This window comes from Microchirus variegatus (assembly GCF_963457635.1).
Source record: "Microchirus variegatus genome assembly, chromosome: 3".
In the NCBI taxonomy this organism is placed as follows: Eukaryota; Metazoa; Chordata; class Actinopteri; order Pleuronectiformes; family Soleidae; genus Microchirus; species Microchirus variegatus.
Window position 1 is genome coordinate 27,160,727 of NC_139804.1, and position 20,956 is coordinate 27,181,682.

The 20,956-nt window shown below is 40.2% G+C and overlaps 1 protein-coding gene across 1 annotated transcript; it reads left to right on the forward strand.

Annotated features, from left to right (window-relative positions):
* Positions 1-3,223: 3,223 nt before the first annotated feature.
* Positions 3,224-19,891, forward strand: nox4 (NADPH oxidase 4; the record flags this gene model as incomplete). The annotated part of the gene is made up of 18 exons (XM_083887128.1): positions 3,224-3,280; positions 4,107-4,202; positions 7,720-7,830; positions 8,213-8,297; positions 10,983-11,080; positions 11,384-11,411; positions 11,607-11,679; positions 12,532-12,612; positions 13,716-13,875; positions 14,384-14,548; positions 14,692-14,754; positions 15,916-15,976; positions 16,747-16,828; positions 17,966-18,085; positions 18,195-18,306; positions 18,605-18,673; positions 19,568-19,668; positions 19,757-19,891. The coding sequence occupies 18 exons, from the start codon at positions 3,224-3,226 to the stop codon at positions 19,875-19,877; spliced, it is 1,683 nt and encodes a 560-aa protein (XP_083743254.1). The 3' UTR covers positions 19,878-19,891.
* Positions 19,892-20,956: the final 1,065 nt, after the last annotated feature.

Here is a 20,956-nt window from a genome sequence, read left to right on the forward strand (position 1 = left end):
AGACACCCTGTATTGCACATTCTTATCGTCTCTATATGTTTTAATATAGTAATGTGGAAAAAGCAGCCTAAATGCTCTGTGTTCTAAGGGTTAAATCTGAATAAGTCCAAAATTATGCCTCATTATTTACTTTAGCTTGGCTTTTATTTCTTCTTCTCCATACTCGCTCCCACAGAGAAAACAATTGTTGGGCCCTTAACTGCCATCAAAACTGACACAGTGTGTTTTACGTCAGTTCATTAAAACTTTTGTGTGTTGTCTGCTGCGACCGGTGAACTGGCGTAGACACATTCTTCCCACACTGAAGAGGCAAAGAGGCTGCCTGACCCCTCCTGCTTTTGGGAACGACCGTGTGTGGTGGATGCTGGATGCTCTTGGCTCTTTCATGCGGTCGGACGAAGCGTGAAACAGAGAGAGGAGACTCTGCTCTCAGGAATGTGGGGAGGACACACACACAGAACACAGCTCTGCCCCGGTCCTCACACTCAACAGCAACAACAACAACACACTTAAGCTGCTGCAGGGAGGTTGATTTTGATTTAATTAGAAGTGTGTATTTAGTTACTCCTCCAGTTAATGCTGTATAAGCACATGAGGCTATTATAAATAACTCTGGGTCAGAAACAAAAAAAAAGACCCTGCAGCTGTTCTCTGCTCTCTGGTGACAAGTGTGGAGAAATACATGCTGTTCATCCAAGACTGAAAAAAAAAAAGTCTTTCATCATGACTGCATTATGTCAATAAAAGAAGAAGCTGTGAAAACAGCTTCCACATTGATGGATGTGTCTCCACTGCAGGGATTTGCTTTCATTCAGCCTCATGAGTATTCACCCACAGATGTTATAAAACCTCTCTCCTCATGCTTTTTGTTTGCATTGGGTCACACTGAATAGACTGTTGGCTTCTCTGCACTGGCTCTCTGTACACTTTATAATTCATTTTAGGCCCCATCGTACTTTAAAGAACTACCTTTTCCTTATCTGACTTATCAACAGGTCACTTTGGTCCCAAAATGCAGGCTTACATGTGGTCTGTAGGAGCAGAATGGGAGGCAGAGCCTTCAGTTACCAGACTCCTCTCCTGTGGAACCTGTTGAGGAAATTAAAGTAAAGGTCTGTGCATACTCTATAACAACAGAGACATTTGTTTTCTCTCCAAAGGCTCCAAGAAAAGAATGAAGCCATTATTTGCTTGCAGCTTGTTCTTGACACATCATCCGGGCAGAACTTCTTTCTTGTGTGGAGTCCAACAACTATTGCATGATTGGCCAGAAATCTGAAGTAGATGTGGACAACCTCCCAGGAGTTCTGCATTTGAGTTTCTCGCAAAGTAAATGTCCTAGCCAGAATTTTGTTGTTCTTGTGCTTGCCACGTCAAGAACAAGAAAGCATGTCTCTGTTTTTGCAGAGTATGTACAGGCCTTTAGACTTAAAGGTTCAGGGAAAACTGAACCATCTCTTAGTTAGGCTGCTATAGACCTAGGCTGCACTCTCTCAGGCTCACTCTTATCAGTTTAATTTTTTTGAGTCAACAATCCCTGCTGTTGCCTGTGTAAATAACATTGTAATGATATAAACATGTCATAACTGATGAGTCATAACTGTCATGTCTAAACCTATAACTTGATACAACTGTAATAATATTACAGTTGTAATATTATTACAAAGGGAAAAGAGAGGCATGGTAGAGACATATATTATATGTCTCTACCATGCCTCTCTTTTCCCCTTACTCTCCCCCACCTCTCCTCTCTCCCCCATTTTTCCTTTCACCCCAACCGGTCGAGGCAGATGCCTGCATATTTTTTTAATCTTGTTCTGTCAGAGACGTATTCCTGTTAAAAGGGAGTTTGTTTTTTCCTCTCCGCTGACGCCTCATCTTTGCTTATTGTGTGAACTGTTGGGTTTCTGTTCTCTCTACAGTGCCTTGAGTTAATGTATGTTGTGATTCGGCACGAAACAAATCAAATCGAATCAAATTTAACTGAATTAAAACAAACTTACCCCAACATTAATGACATAATAATCTGACATTGAAACATCAATACAGCTATTCCATATAGCTAACTATTTGTGGTGCTGTTTGTCTGTTTCTTATTGCAGATTACTTCATGAATGAACTGATTTCCATGTCAGTTTGAGCTTTGCTGGGTGTGTTTTTTCTTTGACAATCTGCAATTTGTCATGAAATTGAATCAAATCATAAGGAAGACAAATGTGTGGATTTCTATGAAATAATGGTGCCAATCCAGGTCTTCCTTCAGTTACTGTTGTAGGTTGTTGTTGATGAGAAATAAATATTATACTTTTTATATTATGCTATATAATAATAGTTATTATACTTACATACTGACAAAAACGGTGTTTGTGTTGGTATGTGCTCTTGGAGCAAATGCATTTGTTTGTCTATCCTTTGTTTCCAGATGCTCCGGATGTTCAACCTGAAAATAACTTTTAAACTTATCTAAGTCACTATTGTTAAAATGTTGATAAATCAATGGGTTTCAGTCATTAAACTGTACCAAAACCAGACAAAGAACAAATTGGAACCCCCAAAAAACGCATGACAGGTAAAAAAACAACAACTCTGCAGGTCATCAAAGGAACTGGAAACACAGGAGGACAGGAAGTGAGTGAGGAGTCAGACAACTGAAATGAGACAACATGTGCATTTCAAAATAAAACAGGAAGAGTAACGTTCGCCAAGTCACTCGAGTCTCTCCTCGTCCCATAAAGGTGAAGTAAGTGAATAGCTCCCTCTAGCGGCACAAATAGACAAGTGGGAAGCGGTGGAGCGGCGAATATGTTCCTTTATGTGAGTTTTGTTGTGTTTACTTAGTGCAGTTTTGTCGGTGGTGGCTCCTCAGATGAAATGAGGCGACAGACAGAGCCACAGACAGAGCCACAGACACCGGGACAGCAGCAGTAGTTGTGTTGAGCTCGTCGCCGCTCTGACTGGTTTAATTTGGGGGATGAAAAAGTCCAAAGTTGCTCAGAGAGCAGGCGGTGGGAGTTTATCTGAGGAGGCAGCTGCTGACACCGGCCGGTGTGTGGACGCTGCTGCTGCTGCTGCTGCTGCTGCTCACACACGAGTAGAGACGCGGAGAGACACGGAGCTGCTGCTAACCGGAGGAGGAACCGGTGTTTTCCTCTCAGCCACACCGAGGTTGTGGTGAGGAGTTTGGGGCGCTGACCAAACCCGAGAGGGCACCATCACCGTCGTCATGGTCGTGTCGCTGCGGAGCTGGGTCGCCAACGAGGGAGGGAAACATTTCATCCTGGTGAGGAAAAGTTTTTATAGTTGTTCAGCTCCTCTCTAACTGTTTCCTGTTAACGGAGTTGTCTGTTTTACCTTTTCATGAGCTGCTGCAAGGTGTTTTTTCAGAGGAAAGAAACTGACCAACTGGTGATGAAGATACACTAATGAGCTTCTCAATTAAATGTATTTAAAGTACATTTACAGAGTTGTTTTTCCCTAGTTGCATTTGTTTGCATGTGTCCTTTACTTTGAAAAGAATTGTCAAATAGCTTCGAATGCTAATGAGTCACCACTTGTTAAGTGCAATTTACATACAATATCTCATGTTCAATCCAGTGTATACTGTAAGCATCAAGCCCATAATGTATATATTCTGTTAACTCAATGTCTAAAATGTACATTCCATTTGACCTTTTTATACTATTATATTGTTAAAGGTGCATTATGTAATAAATCTAAATCAACTGGCCATAAAATCCTCCTAATATGTCACAGACTCAGGAATAATGTTCATATAACAAACTGAACTCACCAACAACAACAGTACAGACAAAATATTTGCATTAAAAAAAATATTTTGCAGCCACATTCTTACATATGGCGCCTTTAATATTTTTCAATATTGTACTTTTCACACAAGTAGATATGCATGTTTCTGATACATTACCTTTATCTTTACTGTCTTTGCTGCTGTGACAATGTAAATTCCACCCACTGTGGGACTCATAAACGACTATTTAGATAGATTTGAAAAGCATCAATTATTGGAGAAGAGAGATGGAACACTATTTTTTAAATGAGAGACTGTGTGCTGGACACAATTTGCTGTATGTGTGTGTTTGTGTTAGATGCTGTGGATGGGAGCAAACACTTGGCTGTTCCTGAGGACCTTTATGCTGTACTTCTCTGGACAACAGTATCACTACCTCTTCGAGATGCTTGGGGTGAGCAGATCTCTTGCACTTTATACGTCCCCGAACCACCAGTCAAGACTGATCACTGTTTTCTTAAAGGGATAGGCAACAGAGAATAGAGATATTGTAAGAGATTGTCTTTGTTTTACTCTAAAGCAGGGGTCACCAACGTGGTGCCCGCGGGCACCTGGTAGCCCGCAGGCAGCCAATACGGTGCCCGCGGGCTCACTTCACTTCACCTCACTTGCATGTATCCGTATGATCGCTCAGTAAAATATCTTTGATATTGTTTATACAAACTGATAATCGTTAGGAGTAAGCACTGGAATGAATGTGTATGCAGTTGAATGCATAATATTAATCGTTTAAATGGTAAACAAACAAAAAAATATTATATGGTAGCCCTCCATATTATTTTTTACCCTTAAGGTAGCTCTCTGTCTCAAAAAGGTTGGTGACCCCTGCTCTAAAGGAAGGCTGTTACCACATTAGCAAAAGTTAACCTCAGCCATGACATTGAAACTTTCCTGTGTTGACAGCAAATGAACCAGAAGATAATGCTCTCACAAAGGTGAAACCCTAACTGACTCATCAGCAGATCCAGGCTTGTAGATTTCTATTGTGTGCACATAGATTAATATAGATTATAACTACAGACAAAAACAAAAGCCACTATACAGTAATGACTACCCTTTCAATCTTAAGGGGGATTCTGTAATGTATAAGTGTCAGTCAAAATAGGAAAAATATTAAATATAAAAGGAAAAATATAAAACCTTTCTTTTTTTTAAACTTAAATTTATTCTTAAAAGGTGCAAAACATTGACACATCTGACTTTTAAATAGTCTGTTGCCATTGTCCTTGATGAACACCCAAGTTTGTGACCCAGTGCAGCAATCTCCTAAAGTTTTAATCAATAAATATGTTGAAATTCAGCCCAAAAAAACTACTTAACAAAATATATTGACAAATATAAATGATTGATATACTTTATAAGTGTAGTATGTGGTCCACAAAGTGATCAAAAGCTCAAATTATAGTATTTTAGCGGAGGCACAGAAAGGAGCAAAAGAATATTTAGTTTCCCCCGATTCACATAAATCACGTATCATTGTTCCTACATCATGGGACACTGAGGCTTTTTTAGTGGCTGCACAGTGACAACAATGAGCTTGTAAGTGAAAAATGTGCAACTGAATAACAACAACAAAAACTGTCCTAACTTAAAATATTTCCATTGATATAATGGAAACAAAATTTGTGCTGCACTGTCATCTGTCATAATATAGGTCTAATGAGTCTGAGTTATGACCATAAACTGGGCAAACACGCACGGATCAGGAATGAACCCTGTTAGTGTAATTGCTGTTACAAGGTCTTGTGTGAGCGCGTGCGTGTGTATACTTGTGTTTGTTACCTCTTTAGGACTTTTTTCTGGCACAAACACTGAACTTATCATGGAGACCGAAACCTGGTCCTAATGAGGCAGAACCTAATTTCTGAGGAACTGTTTTGAGTTTAGTTCTGAGATTTGAATTGTGGTTGAGTTAAGTTTAAGGTTAGGGTTAGGCATCGACTGGTTATGGTTAAGGTTAGCAATAATGCTTTGTTTAGGCTGTCCAAAGAAATGGAAGTCAATGAGAGTCCAGGGTGTGTGCGTCAATGAAAATGTCTTTGGATGAAACATACAAATGTCTCTGACCATCCATTCCCTCTCTGCTCAGACTGCTTTCTCTATCTGTTCTGTTAGTCGAAACGTGTTTGAAGTAAATTATTAGCAGGAATGTTTTGTCCCTATTTGTATGTTAGTCGTTAACATTCTTCCTCGTAACCCAAGATGCTTGTGATACTTAACATTGGGCCTGAATCTGGCGAGCTTTGTTATTGTGTTGCTGTGATTGTGGTGACTTTTAAATCTTCTATCTTCTACTTTTTTTTTTTTTTTTTTTTTTTCTTTAATCATTGACTTTAGATTTTGAGTATGGGCAAAAATACAATACTTTAGTTTGGTTTATATTATGTATTTATTCAAACATGAAACATTTCTTTAAAAACAAAAAAAGTAAAAATAAGTTTTTCGAAAGGAATTAGGATGAAGTCCCTCCTTTTTTTTTTCTTATTAAACACAAACAGACTTCAAGCTTCAGAGAAACATTCAAAACAATTACGAGGACAAATTTACAGGAAAAAACAAGTGACTCCAGTCATGGACAAACTGGTGGATTGAAATAAGAAAGTGACAAAATATGATGTAGCAGCAGGCGCCATGTGTGAGCTATTTACGCACTGCCTGTATACAGAGAGACACAAGGAGAGAGAAGGGCAAGTGCGGGCACGTCTTTGGCTTTAACTGAATGCCTTGCCAGAGGGCTACGTTCATGTGTGTGTGTCTATCTCTCTGTGTGTGTGTGTGTGTGTGTGTGTACTTGCGCGTGCAAGCTTTAATGCTGCTTAAGGGTATTTAGATTGAACTTCCAAAACATCTTTTCGTGTCCGCCTGTATGGTTCTGTTTGTGTGTGTGTGTGTGTGAGAGTGTACTGTACATGTACATTCTTTAGGACCTTTTCATCAGGACTACTGGTCCTCATGGTGACCAAAACCTGGTCCTAATATGGCAGATTTCTTTCTGAGGCTCATGTTCAATTTGTGGTGAAGCATTACTTTGTTATGGTTAAGATTAGGGACACTACTTTGTTTAGACTAAGTCAATGCAGTGTCCTAAGCCCGTGTGTGTGTTTGTGTGTGCATGTGTGGGTGTTGGGGATGTACAGAAAGCAGGATATCAGATCTCCTGCATGTGGTTTTTCTGTCAGGTGCTTTTCTGTGGAGAGTTAATGTATATGGGATTTTTTTTCTAAGGCTTATGGTATCAAACTCTTTGAGTGTGATGTTTGCATGTGGATGTCTGTCTCTCACTCGCATCTTTATCAGCTAGTTGTGCTGTAAAGCGTGGTCTTGTCCTTCATCATGGACTGAAGGTAGATCATGTAAAACTGCTGCTTGTCCAGTTGCGACGTCCGGTGTAGCAGTGCGTATAATTCATCTCTTTTTTTCTTTCCAGTAAATGTCCTGGATTATGTTCAAACTGTTTAACTGGTGGCAGTTAATCAAATTTAATCTTAAAACCGCTACTGCACTATGAGTGTGAATGTTACTCAGGTCAACGCAGGTTGTCATTTTGTGTTTGTTTAAAAGTTAACAAAGAAAAGAATAAAGGTCATCCTCTATCACGCTGTCATCTCACCTAAATATAAATATGCTCAAACCAATTATACTAAATAACAGAAACTTATGCTAATATGCAAAACAATTTCATGGACAAAAATATAGCTGAAGAAAGCACTAAATACTGACAATCCAAAATCCATTATCCAAATACCAAACAAATAGCTCCTACCTTAGTTTTTTAAAAGGAAGAGAAGTAATCGCTCAGAGCCTCAGTGCTCACTGAATACTTTGAATCTGATTTAGAACTGCTCTAAAGTGTTTGTCTGACCTGTACCTGTCATTGAAACCTGCCTAACAATCCCGTGTGTCTCTCTCAGCTCGGCTTGTGCATCAGCAGGGCGTCTGCGTCTGTGCTGAACCTGAACTGCAGCCTGGTGCTGCTGCCCATGTGTCGCTCCCTGGTCACCTTTGTCCGAGGAAGACACACGGTGAGAAATGAAACTGACTGAGGAGGAGTTACTGAGCCAATACGGCCAAAAGGGATAAAATTGGGATATATTTTAGTAATTAATTAATAATAAACTTCTCAATGGGGCTGGGCAATAATTCATCATTAATATTTATATATAATATAATTGTCTTAATTGAAAGATATGTGATTGTTTTGTATTTGCTTCCTTTTTGTCTAAAATTAAGGAATTTATTAAAAACTCCCAGCTTGTATAAACTTTGATCTAAGAACGGTTGACAGTTTGGTGTATTTTTCGTGAAAGTACGGAGGGAATGCATGAAGCGGAAATAAAGTTTTATGTGTTACGGTTCCAATGAATGACTAAAAAAAAGAAACTGTCTATGCTGCAACACACACAGGTATCGAGCAGAAAGACACGCAGACTACTGGACAAGAGCAAGACCTTTCATGTGACCTGTGGAGTCACCATCTGCATCTTTTCTGGTACTTACCATCAGTGTGAGACTGTGTGTGTGTGTGTGTGTGTGTGTGTGTGAGTGTTCTTGTATTTGTTGGTTCTTTATCAGGAGCAGCAGTCCTCATGGAGACCTGAACCTGGTCTGTTTATACGTAAACTGTGTGTAAAAGTGGAGATAAAGTGGCTGCAAGCTGGCTCAGCATTTCTGGGGGTACCAGCTGTGATGACCTTCCAGCTGGTCATATCTGTTTTTGCTGCTGTCAAGCTGTCTGTCTTTGTGTGTACGTGTGTGTGTGTGTTAGTCTTAACACACACACACTCTCCTCTCATGACATCATGGGAGCTCCTTGCAGCTGTGTGTCTACAGTGTGTCCGGTTTACAAGCTTCCTCCCTTTATTCAATAAGGCAGTGTCTCACTGTGTCTTCAAATCATGTTGATTTGTGGGATTTGGGATGTAGATAGATAGACATTTAATGATGCCTTTTAAATAAATTGGTTAGTCATGTTGGATGTTGGGTAGCCTATGAAAAATTATTAGATTTCTGGCTATAATATCATTTTTATGTGCGCTATAAAGACCTCATAAAGTTAATACATCTCTACTATAGCTGAGAGCACTCACATCATTTATTTCAATAATATAAAAATGACATTAATTAGAGACAGACTGTATTATTAAAATAGAGTGACTACAGTTGGTGAGGCAGAGGCATTGATGTCCTGGCTTAATAAGAATCAGTCCTAAAAACACTTTAATCCTTTTAGTCCCACAATGCAGCTGGACAGTGAATGTTGTTAGATTCTGTCTGCTCAAATATCTACAACACTGACACAGAATTCTAGAATTAATTTTACATTGTTTCTCAAAGGCTCAGAAGTGACACACCGGTGACATTGTAAGACCAAGACCCTTTTTTATTTCGTTCTCGTACTCTGTCTGGGTGAGGCACGGCAGCAGCAGGAGGATTCAGTCATGCAGGAAGCAGCAGGACACTTGCCATTCACTCGTTTAGTTTCTCCTGCTGCTGAGTTGTCTGTCACATGAGCTCACCCGGATGTTAATCAGAGATTATACAAGGAAGCTGGGAAGGGGAATCTCAACAGCAGCAACTCCCCAGACGTTTGTGCATGTCTGAAATTTAAAAGAAGCATGTTAGGATTCAAGATCCTCCTCCTAGTTGCTGTAAACGAGCCGATAGAAATATCTCTTTTCTGAAGCTTTCCTCAGCCGCGGTATTTCATTGACATAAATCTCACACCCAGAAGACAGAGTGTGTTGTGATTGGCCAGCCAGCGTAGAGCCTTCCCAACTGTCTTGTGATTGGCCAATACCTGGAAGTGACATAATCAGCACACCCGCTCTCAGAAGCGCAGCTCCCCCTCTAGAACGGTTGATGCACTGCTACTCATTATCAAAACATTGTTTTAACAATGTTTAAAAATAGCTTTGTCACGACTCCCCGCCGCAGTCCCTTTTATGACTTTGACCTGGAGTCAGACCCAGAGTCAGAAGACACTGTCGCTCGTGAAACACCTCCACAACGGGCGTTATTGTTCTTCTGCGGTTCAATGTACGCAACCGGATGTACCCGGACTAGTGCCCGGAGCAGGAGGATCTGCTGTTCAGGAGAACTGGTGTTTACGTAACCGGACCGGGTTTTTTCAGAGATCTCGCTGAGCCCGAGATTACGATAAAACACAGCGTTCTCAGCAGTGGCTGAACTGTTTGTTTTGAAACTTCAGGGCTTCTTAAACAAGGTAATGACGCAGATACACACTAAAAAAAGCGTTAATTGGAACTTCCGGTCTAGGTCCGCTTTTAAAGTTTATAAATCAATTTTGGGAAAATTAAGGCCTTAACAGCAATTTGCAGGCATGCTCGCTCTGCAAGGCTTGGACCTGCATGCGTACATGAGACGTTACGTATCTTGCGAACGCGCTCCTCCTAATATCCGAAATGAAATAAACTCCAAAATCAAGAATACTTGAGTCAAAGTGTTACTTGTTGTTTATTTTAATAAACCTTGCGTTTGGTTTAATTTATTCTTTCCAGCTTATGAGTTCCTTTGTAGGGTTGTGCTCTATAGATTCAATTGCAAACTAAAACTGTTTTGTAAGTTAAATATGTGTTGCTGATTACAGCTTTAAGTGGCGATAAGGTCTTGGAAAAAGTCTTAAAAAGGTATTGAAATTAACTTTAGGACCCTGTAAGATATGTGTGTCTGGATGGACTGAGTGACTCTGCCACCCATAGAGCAGTTGAACATACAGTTGTAATCCCTCTCATCGTTACCATTCACCTCTCAACACACGCTTCTCTTTGTCATGTTCTAATAGTGGAGTGCCGAAGTTCTGAGACAACAAATGACAATGAAGACAGTGAGTGTGTGGGGAGACAAAGAGAGAGAGAGGGAGGGAGGGGGAGAGAAGGGTGGGAAGCAGTGGGAGTGAGAAAGGATGTGAGTGGGGAAAAAAGGACCCTTGTGTCTCATGATTACACCCCCCTAATTCCATCAGCTGTTGAACGGCTGCGTGGTTAGCCTGTGATGTCAGGGAAGTGTGTGTGTGAGTGAGTCAGGAGGGTGTTTTCTGCTGAATAGACAAAGAAAATGCCTGTACAAGTTTCTACTCACACTTCATTTTGACCGTAATGGTTAAGTGTGTGTCTGTGTTTAAGGCATTTGACTTTTGTCTTTTTTTCGCCCCCAGTCGTGCACGTGTCTGCCCACTTGGTGAACATCATGAACTTCAGCGCGAGCTACTCGGACGACTTTCCTGCTCTCAATTTGGCTCGCTACAGAGGAGAGGTGCGATACACACACTCACGCTTGTATATTTATACACCGGCCAATCGAACTCCGACCTTAGCTCGAGTGAGGCAAACGTCTTCCAAATATGTCCTCGCTCAATGAGGATAATCAAACACCATCAACTGATATGTAGCCTTTTATCTAGAAGGGAGAACCTGAGAATTGAATTCACCTGCTGAGGTTGACCATTTACTCCCCATGTTCCACAGTTGGCTGCTATCGTGTTGCCTAAAACAAACCGTAAAACTAGACTTCACATAAATAGACAGAATAGAAACCAACTCTTTCTTTTCTTCCCAGGATCCTAAGCTGATCATTTTGACCACAAGTAAGAAGAACTTCTCATTCTGATACAGTATTGCATGTGGACATCTCTCTCTTTAACTGTCTTCCTCCCTTTTACATCCGTTTATTCAGTGAAGAATAAATCTCCTATTGAAGATGAGTATATGTATGTGTCCTTGGATGAGTAACCTGACTTGTTGACTTTGTATCTGCTCTCCGATTGGCCGATTCTCCGCAGTCCCCGGAGTCACTGGCGTCCTGTTGGTTCTCATCCTTTTCCTGATGTTCATGTCCTCCTCCTACTGTGTACGGTACGTCGACTTAAAGGCACATTAGCCAAGTCCATGTTGTGTCACAGACCTGTTCAGAAAGGTGAATGTCTACTTTATATATATATATGTATTTAGCTTATGTGTAATTCTCTTGTTTCCGTGTGTGTGTGAGATGGACAATGGAAGGCTGGTAGACAGAAACCCTAGAAACGCATGCCAACCTCAGTGTGTTACAAAGCAAATCTCTAGTAAGTGTTTCACTCTTTGCTCTGTCATTACACAGGTCATGGTGGGTCAACCACTGTGTGTGTGACTGTGTGTGTGTCTGTGTGTGTAATTGAACAGAGGGTAATAGGGTTTTCCAGACCACTTAAGGTCCTAGATAAGAGTTGGGCTAAGTGGCTGGAGTGGTGGGGACGTTGACTGCAGCAGAGCAGAGAAGAGATGATGTGTCATCAGCATTTTTGAGTGACTACACACATGAAGGAAGGAATCTGAGGTTCAATAGGCTGAACTGATGACCTAATAGTGGGTCTAGTTCTTGAACACCATGAACATGGTATATCATGTATCTTAGGTTGTTTTTTAAGTGTTTTTTTGGAAGTCAAATGTGGTTATTATGGTAATTTCACTCGCACTGTTGCAGGATGCTGGCAAATCAGAATCTAGTTTGTCATCTATCAATCTATCTATCTATCTATCTATCTATCTATCTATCTATCTATCTATCTATCTATCTATCTATCTATCTATCTATCTATCTATCTATCTATCTATCTATCTATCTATCTATCTATCTATCTATCTATCTATCTATCTATCTATCTGTTTTAAAAAAACATCTCATTGGTCTTAAATATTTAATCATATGTGTTATCATTTTTTTTTCAGCGTGTCCAACTATGAGATCTTCTGGTACACACACAACCTCTTCATTGTTTTCTACCTCATCCTCATGGTTCACATCGTCGGGTATGTGTCAGGGCTTTATTCCCTGATTCAGCATTTAAATCTACCTGTGTCTGCGTCTGCATGTCTGGTTTATCTTTTGTAAGAGTTGCTGAGTTTTGCACTGTCTGTACATTTTGTTCCTCATTTAACCACTAGAATCAGACAATGAGATAAAAAATTGTGTCTTCACCTGTGTATGTCAGTAAATATAGGAGACTCCCACTGACAGCTGGAGACATCTCTAACCTTCTTTCAGCAACTTAAAGCAAAATCATGTTTTTTTTCAGTCTGTCTAGGAATCGAACTATTGTTCACTTGCTCACACACTTCTGTCCTGTTGCTGCGTTGTCGATGAGATGTGATGTATTTAGTCTGGTCAGGTCATAACTAACAGTAAACCACAGGAGTAAACCTACAATGCATTTCTAAAGTAGTTTAAGACAAACAAAAACGTACAGTATGTACAAAAGCAAAGCACATTCCTTTACAGACAACATCTCTTGGGATTTTGAGTAAATTAACTTTTGAACACATCTCAACAATCCTTACTGTCACTTCTTCAGAAACTGTTTGTTAAATTATTATTTTTTTTTTCCAAATGTCTCTCTCTGTAGATCAAATGAGATAAACAGGGTTTTATGTGCCGGGTCTGCTAGTTTACATGCCAATGTGTCCCTGTGCAAAACTGTAGTGGAAAGCACCTTTAAGTGATCATCAAGACTAGAAAAGCTTTATATAAATACAGACCATTTATTTCACCATTTACTTCATAAATACACAATTATTCAATGAAATAAACCTTATAAATCTTCATCGTCCATTATAAAACACCTCAAAAACAGTATTCTTTTGCTGTTATCTGTGTAAAGATGGATTAAAAAAAAAAATCGGTCTAAACATTTTGATTCTGTTACTTTAGTTTATTACGAACATGTGAAGAATAATGGCAGCAAAGAAGAAATAATGAAAAGAAGAGAAGAGATTTTTTATATCTATAGTGTTATAGTGTTAGTCTAGTAAGAATGGCAGCATCTAGAAAGAAAGATGATCAACTATAAAATAAAATAACTGTACAAAAACAAAACAAAAAGCAGACTTGAATCTGGATTTTATTTTTCCATCAGTGGTGCTTTGAAGTATCAGACCAACATCGAGGCCCACCCCCCCGGCTGCCTCAGAGCCAATCAGAGCAGCGCAGAGCAGCAGGAGGAGGAGCTGCATCAGCGCTTCGATGAAGGGAGGCGATGCAGAGAGGAGGCTCACTTCCATCCACACTACCCCCAGGTGTGTGGGTGTGTTAGTAGGTGTATCCTGGCATTAAAGTTGGGTGTGTAAGTGTTGAACACGTGTGCTGCTGGAGTATTTGAGGAGTGTTGGGGGTGGATGTGGGGGGTTGAATGTTATTGCTGTAAGGGAGGAGCAGACATCCTCTCTCGACATCAAGGCCCCGTGTTTGCATGTGTTTCTTCTTGTATGTGTGATTATGTGTTTGCACGTGGTTGTTAAGCAACAAGCTGGTTCCATAAAATCTCTCCCTCCCTTACACCTGATCGTGTTTCCCAGGCTTTACTGGGGCTGTGAGCAATTAGTCGGCCGCAGGTTACTGCCAGCAGAGGAACAGAAACACACCGCACACAGTGACAGAGAGGGGCTAGATGGATTTAGAATAAAGCAAAAACGTAAAACATGGGGGATGTTCACGTAATTTGGCTTGCAGTAAAGCTCAACTGACCCCTGAAATCATGTAACAGATGTGAAAATGTAGAATTTTATTACTCCATGTGTGTTGCAGACATGGCTGTGGGTGTCCGGTCCTCTCTGTCTCTACTGCGCCGAGCGGTTCTACCGCTACATGAGGAGCAGTGACCCCGTTACCATAGTGACAGTCATCAGGCATCCCTGTGATGTCATTGAGTTGCGCATGCTGAAGAAGAACTTCAAAGCTCATCCTGGACAGGTGAGAGGACGAGACATATTTATCCCCGAGGAGTTCTTTTGATGCATCTGAGTTGTATTTTATTTTGCACTCTTTTGTCTCCACTCTTTTTTCTTTTTGTCTGCGTGTCACTCCACCTTTCATCTCTTCCCTTTTTTCCTCAGTATATCCTTCTAAACTGTCCAGGTGTCTCTTCATTTGAGAACCATCCCTTCACTCTAACAACGGTAAGAGTTTCTGTAGCTCTACAAGTTATTGCAAAAACATTCCTCACGTATGACACAGTGCAAAAGCACACACACACACACACACACACACACACACACACACACACACACACACACACACACACACACACACACACACACACACACACACACACACACACACACACATCTTAACTGTTCTTCCACCTGGCAAAAGAACACTGTCTCAACATCAGACTCCCTCTTCTATCAGCTGACAATTGATTGACAGCTGGGAATATTCAGTTTCACATTGTTTATTGATGTTTTCAGATGTAACACAGACTGTATGACACACAGGCGAAAGACAAAGACACAACTTTCTGCTGAGAGGACACTCGTGTATATAATGCATTCTCCATTCCCTCACCTTAATCTTAACCATCACAACTAAGAGGCTGTGACTTCTAGTCCTGACATATTTACCACAGCGTTTTGAATCGATGCCGTGTTTACGGGGAACTTTTTGAAAACGAAGGACAGACAAAGGAAAAAGATTGTTTACACTTAGTGCCCTTTCCGTCTGGACGTGGCCTAAATGCCTAAACCCTAACAATGAACCTAAAACTAACCCTAACCTCAGTCAAAACCTAATCCTAAAACTAAGTCTTAACCCTCAAAAAACACTTAAGTTCAAGCTCTAAATACCTATAACCTATTTCACAAAGATAGGTTTGGTCCTCACAGCCCAATAGAGACATGTACACACACTCAGGCACACGGTTTTTGCATGCTTGCGGTGTGTTATGGAGCTTTGAGGAGGAGGGCAAAGAATCACACTGACAGAGAGCAGACAGACCCCCGAGGCTAGTAATGCCGTCTGCCAACAGGAAGTCTCTGTGTGTGTGTGTGTGTGTGTGTGTGTGTGTGTGTGTGTGTGTGTGTGTGTGTGTGTGTGTGTGTGTGTGTGTGTGTGTGTGTGTGTGTGTGTGTGTGTGTGTGTGTGTGTGTGTGTGTGTGTGTGTGTGTGTGTGTGTGTGTGTGTGTGTGTGTGTGTGTGTGTGTGTGTGTGTGTGTCTATAAAATGTAATGAAAAGAGTTGCACCTATGTGCTTGTGTGCATGTTTGTTTCTCTTTGTTTTAGTTGCATATGTGTTTCTGTTTTGCTGTGACTCATCGTCTGCTCATTCTAATTCCGCACAGTGTCCCACAGAGAAGAAGAAAACTTTTGGCATCCACCTTCGAGTCGTTGGAGACTGGACTGGTGGGTTCACACACGCACACACACACACGCACGCATCCACACACATACGCATGAAGGCTTACATGTGGGGAAACGCACAGATAAAAAAAATCGACACACAATCTCACTGGTCCCTGTCAGAGTTGACAGGAAGGAAGTCGTTTTATTTTGTCCTCCTCTTCATTCCATCTCCTCCTTGGGGAAGAAAAGCAAACATTTTGTGTGTGTTGCTGTATGTGTGCGCGTGCGTGTCACTGTCTATATCTTTACCTCGAGGCTAGCATGCTTTCCAGGAGAAGACACTGACACAAGTTTCAGGTTTTTGGATTTCATTTTCTGTACATCAGTGATTAAGTCACAAGCACAAACACGTCACATGCACATTCTGCACCACACACATATATACATATATATATATATATATATATGTATATATATATATATATATATATATATCACAGACGAGGAAAAGACAGTGATGTCATTCTGAAATTTTTTTTTCCAGAATGTGTTATTTTAAAACTGCATGCATGCTTCTTGTATTTTGTGCACGTGTTCCAAAAAAGTGATAGAGGAATAATTATACAGTATGATTATGATGCTGAAACAACAAATGTAATGGTGGCCTAAGACTGTTGCACAGTACTGTAGATAATCTGAAATGAATTTGTGCCGTATCATAACAATGTATGGTTGTTGTTGTTATAGATAATATGCATAACACTTGTTTCTGACACGCTGTTCTTTTAGGTTACAATAAACCTGAATAATTACAAATCCTCTCCTCTCAGAGCGTTTCACACAGCTGCTACTTCCTCAGCCAAGGATAGACTTGGAGATCCTTCCCATGGTGCAACAGAGAAGATACCCCAAGTACATTCTCTCTCTCTCTCTCTCTCTCTCTCTCTCTCTCTCTCTCTCTGTGTGTGTGGGTGTGTGTGTGCGTGTGACGTGGCTGACATGATTTCTCATGAAAGGCCAGAGTCACACAGGGGTCAGAGGTTTTGACCTCCTTAGCCTCTGACCCCTGTGCTCTTCCTGTTGTGTGTTTGAGAGACAGATAGACAGATAGACAGATAGATGGATAGAGAGAGAGAGAGAGAGAGAAGAGGAGTGTTTGTTCTGTGAAAGTAAACCAGAGCTCAACACACCATGAAAATCCCCATCCCCCGCTCTATGAAATAGGCTGAGGTGAACAACTGTGCCTAAATACAATTAGAGGGTAGTTTCTCTTAATTTATATCTATGTCTTTCAAAATTAGGTAGCACTTCAAGTATCCATAGATAGATGTTGTAAGCAGTATAATATTATTCAGGTTTGATACATGACTTATATGCATCAGATATTTATTCATTGATTACCGACATCATTTTTTTCCTTAAACTGAATCCTTTCAGATTGTGAACAACTAAAGACATTTGAGGCTCGGGAAACCAGAAGCAGAACACCAGACAACTAATCAGTTAATGGAGAAAATAATCACTCGTTACCTCACTTAAATGAATTACAGTATGAATGAAATACATTTGTAATAATAAACATTAAAGATGTCTTCACCGCAGAAGCTAGAATAGTTTAAATAAAATATTGAGATAGTGTCATAAACCATTTACAAGTTTATCGGTTATTTTGAGTAGAATTGGAATATAGCTATTGATATCTATGGATTTTAAAGTGTGAGAGAGATGTTTTGTCCCTTTGAAGTTCACTACTCAAAGTGTCTGTATTTTAGATGTTTTATCTTAAAGTTTTATAAGATAAATAATAAATAAAAGCTGAAGGAAATGCTACTCTGGGCTCAGGAACACTAAGAATTGGGTTATTATGTGACAATAAGGCTTAACTTGGTCTCACTTGACCATATGGTGGATGTCGGGATGTGTAAATGATTGCAAGTGGGTTTCGCCTTGGACTGTGGGATCTGAAAGACACCATATGTATCTGTTTATGTGTTCTTTTGTGTGTAATTAATTATCCAGTTCCTTGGTTGATTTGTATTGTGTGCCCAGGCTTTACGTGGACGGTCCATTTGGAAGTCCATCAGAGGAAGTGTTTAACTACGACGTCAGTCTCTGTGTTGCTGGCGGAATTGGCGTCACACCATTCGCCTGTGTGCTGCACGCTCTGCTGTGAGTAATGAATAATGTCGTTTGCTGAAAGAAAATCATGAATACTTGCAGCAAGTATGTGATGTTCCATCCTTTTGTTCCCGTGTCCCACTGTTACTCTTTGTTCTAGCAGCGATGGTTGGGCGGGTTTCCGGTTGCAGAGGTTGTACTTTGTTTGGGTCTGCAGAGAGCTACGCTCCTTCTACTGGTTTGCTGAGCTGCTGTGTGCCCTTCATCGCAAGGTCAGAATAAAGTCTGCAAAACCTTAGCCATTGTGTTTTAATTGATTAACAGAACAGGAATTAAAATGTTATCACATATACTAGAGTATTTTTCAGTGCTTGAAAGTATAACCACATGTATGGACTGTATTTGCAATATCCTAATGTATATGTAACATTTTTATACTTTATACATTTTACCACTATCAGTGAAGGTCAATTAACTATCAGGTTTGTTGTGCTTTGCTATATTTGGCCTGTAGGATTTCAGAAAACAACAATTAACACTGAACTTAACATGTTTGTGTTTGTGATGAAGCTTTGGCAGGAGAACAGACCAGACTACTTCAATCTGAAACTGTATGTCAGTCAGGAAAATAGGCTGCAGGTAGGTGTGACCTCTCCAAAATTCTATATTTATTTTGTATTTCATTGTCAGTTCACAGTCGTTCCTTCACCATTGAGCTCTTGTTTTCCAGTCCTTAAGAGCATTGCCCACTAGAGGGCAGTATACGACCGACAGAGAGCGAGAGGGTGAGGTCTCAATGACATATTATTGAGGGACTATTACAAGATATATTGATATCTCATATCAATGAAAGGTGAAACATGGACTAGACATAGTTATTGACTGAGATTATCTAACTGCTTATAAGGAAACGCTTTCCCTCTGACAAAAAACAAAACAAAACAAGGAAAACCAGTGACAACATCTGTTTTTATCATATAAAAACGTATATCCCTATGAATAAAACATGCAAGAAGCTTTGAAATGGCTTTTGCAGTACCCATTCTAGTGAAATCAGGGGTTTTCTGTGACTGATCACTACTATTGTTCACTTGTCATGGTGAACTATTTGTACAGTTGGTGTTTCCACACATACACATCTCCTCGTTAGTATAGTGGTGAGTATCCCCGCCTGTCACGCGGGAGACCGGGGTTCAATTCCCCGACGGGGAGGAATGCTGTTTTTGTCAGCTGTTATTCATGGAATCTTATAGTAAAACCACATGCTTGTCATGTGTAACAACTCTGTAACAGCTACACACCAAGCTCAACTGTGTCCACATTGTTCATGTTAATGATTATGGTAAAAGCTCCATCTCTACGGGCAGATTAAACCAGCGGCTGTCGCCTCACTCCTGACCCACAGACCCACATAAAGAGCTCATTTTAAACTGGAAACTACGTGAAATTGCAGTAGTAACATGCTGAATTTTGTCATCTATTAATGCAGAAGTAATAGTATGAATGTTTGTTATACATTCTCTCTTTTTTCAGAGTATGTCTGAGGAGAAGTACCAACCACTCACCTCAAGGTTGCTGGTTGGACGGCCCAGGTGGAAATTGCTGTTTGAGGAGATTGGCAAAACCAATAAGCAGTGAGTAGCTTGAGAAAGTAGCATATTATTGATTTTACATATATTGAATATCTGACTATACTACTTTTTTCCCCTCCTGTGGTTCCAGTAAACGCATCGGGGTTTTCTGTTGTGGACCTAAGGGCATTTCCAGGACTCTCCACAGACTGTGCAACTCCACAAGATATCCTGGAACCACCTTTGAATTCAACAAGGAATCCTTCAGCTGACTGAACTCCACAACTGGTTCTGCACTTCCTTGATGAAAAAGAGATAAGAAATGTCACAAATCGCAACTTTGGGATCGATAGATTTTTATACTTTTGTGGGAAAGTTCATTTCTGAAGAACTTTTGGCAATCTTTGGTTAATTCAATATTTGTACGTGTCTTACAAGTATCATATCTCTATTTCTTATGTTTGCTGACGGCAAAAACAAAAGGCCACAGAGTTCTTCTCTGCAAGTGAACTTGTCTTCTGACTCAGAGCTCCACAAGCTTCTTCTTCATCATGCGGAGAATTGAAGAGACCAGCTCCTGATGTTCTGTTGGATTTCATCTTTTTTTTTCACTCGATGAACCCCACTGAGGAGTAGATTGATTTCACATGATGGGAGTCTCATGTGAAGAAAAGAAAGGAGGAAAAAAAAGAAGCAATCCCACAACTACCTGTATAATGAGATAAAAGTATTACACGAGAGGGAGTCGATCTTCTCAGTGTTGCAGAGCTGAAGGTGACAGGCTCTCATCCAAATGTTTACAAAACTCTTGCTCTAAAGAAACTATACTGAGAGCCAGTTTTGGTGTTTGCCAGTTGGCTGGTTTCGTAACCATCCTCCCCCAGTGCCAAAGCAGCTCCTCTGACCAAAGAGTTCATGTTATAAACAGCCAAGAAATGACGTTACCTTTTCTTCCACAAGCTGTTTGGTCCGAATTAAAAAAACAACAACAAAACAACAGGACCGACATGAGAGACAACCTGAGTGCCTTGTCCTTTTTAAATTTTGTTTTTATTATTATACAAAATAATTACTGATCCCATGAGTTTTTCATTTTTGGCATGCAAACAATGTGGAGTCGATAATTAAACTGTGATCATTAAAGTGGTTACAGAAAAGCTCTGAGGAAAAACATGGGACTTCAGCTCGAGTGTATAGAACCATAATGGACGCAAAATGACACTTGAAGTATTTAATTAACATGGTTTTATGCAAAGGTTAATCTGTGCAACAACACCTCAAGTCAATACTTTTTTTGATGGTTGTTGTTTTTTTTAAAATGTATTTATATATCTTAAAGTTATTTTATGTT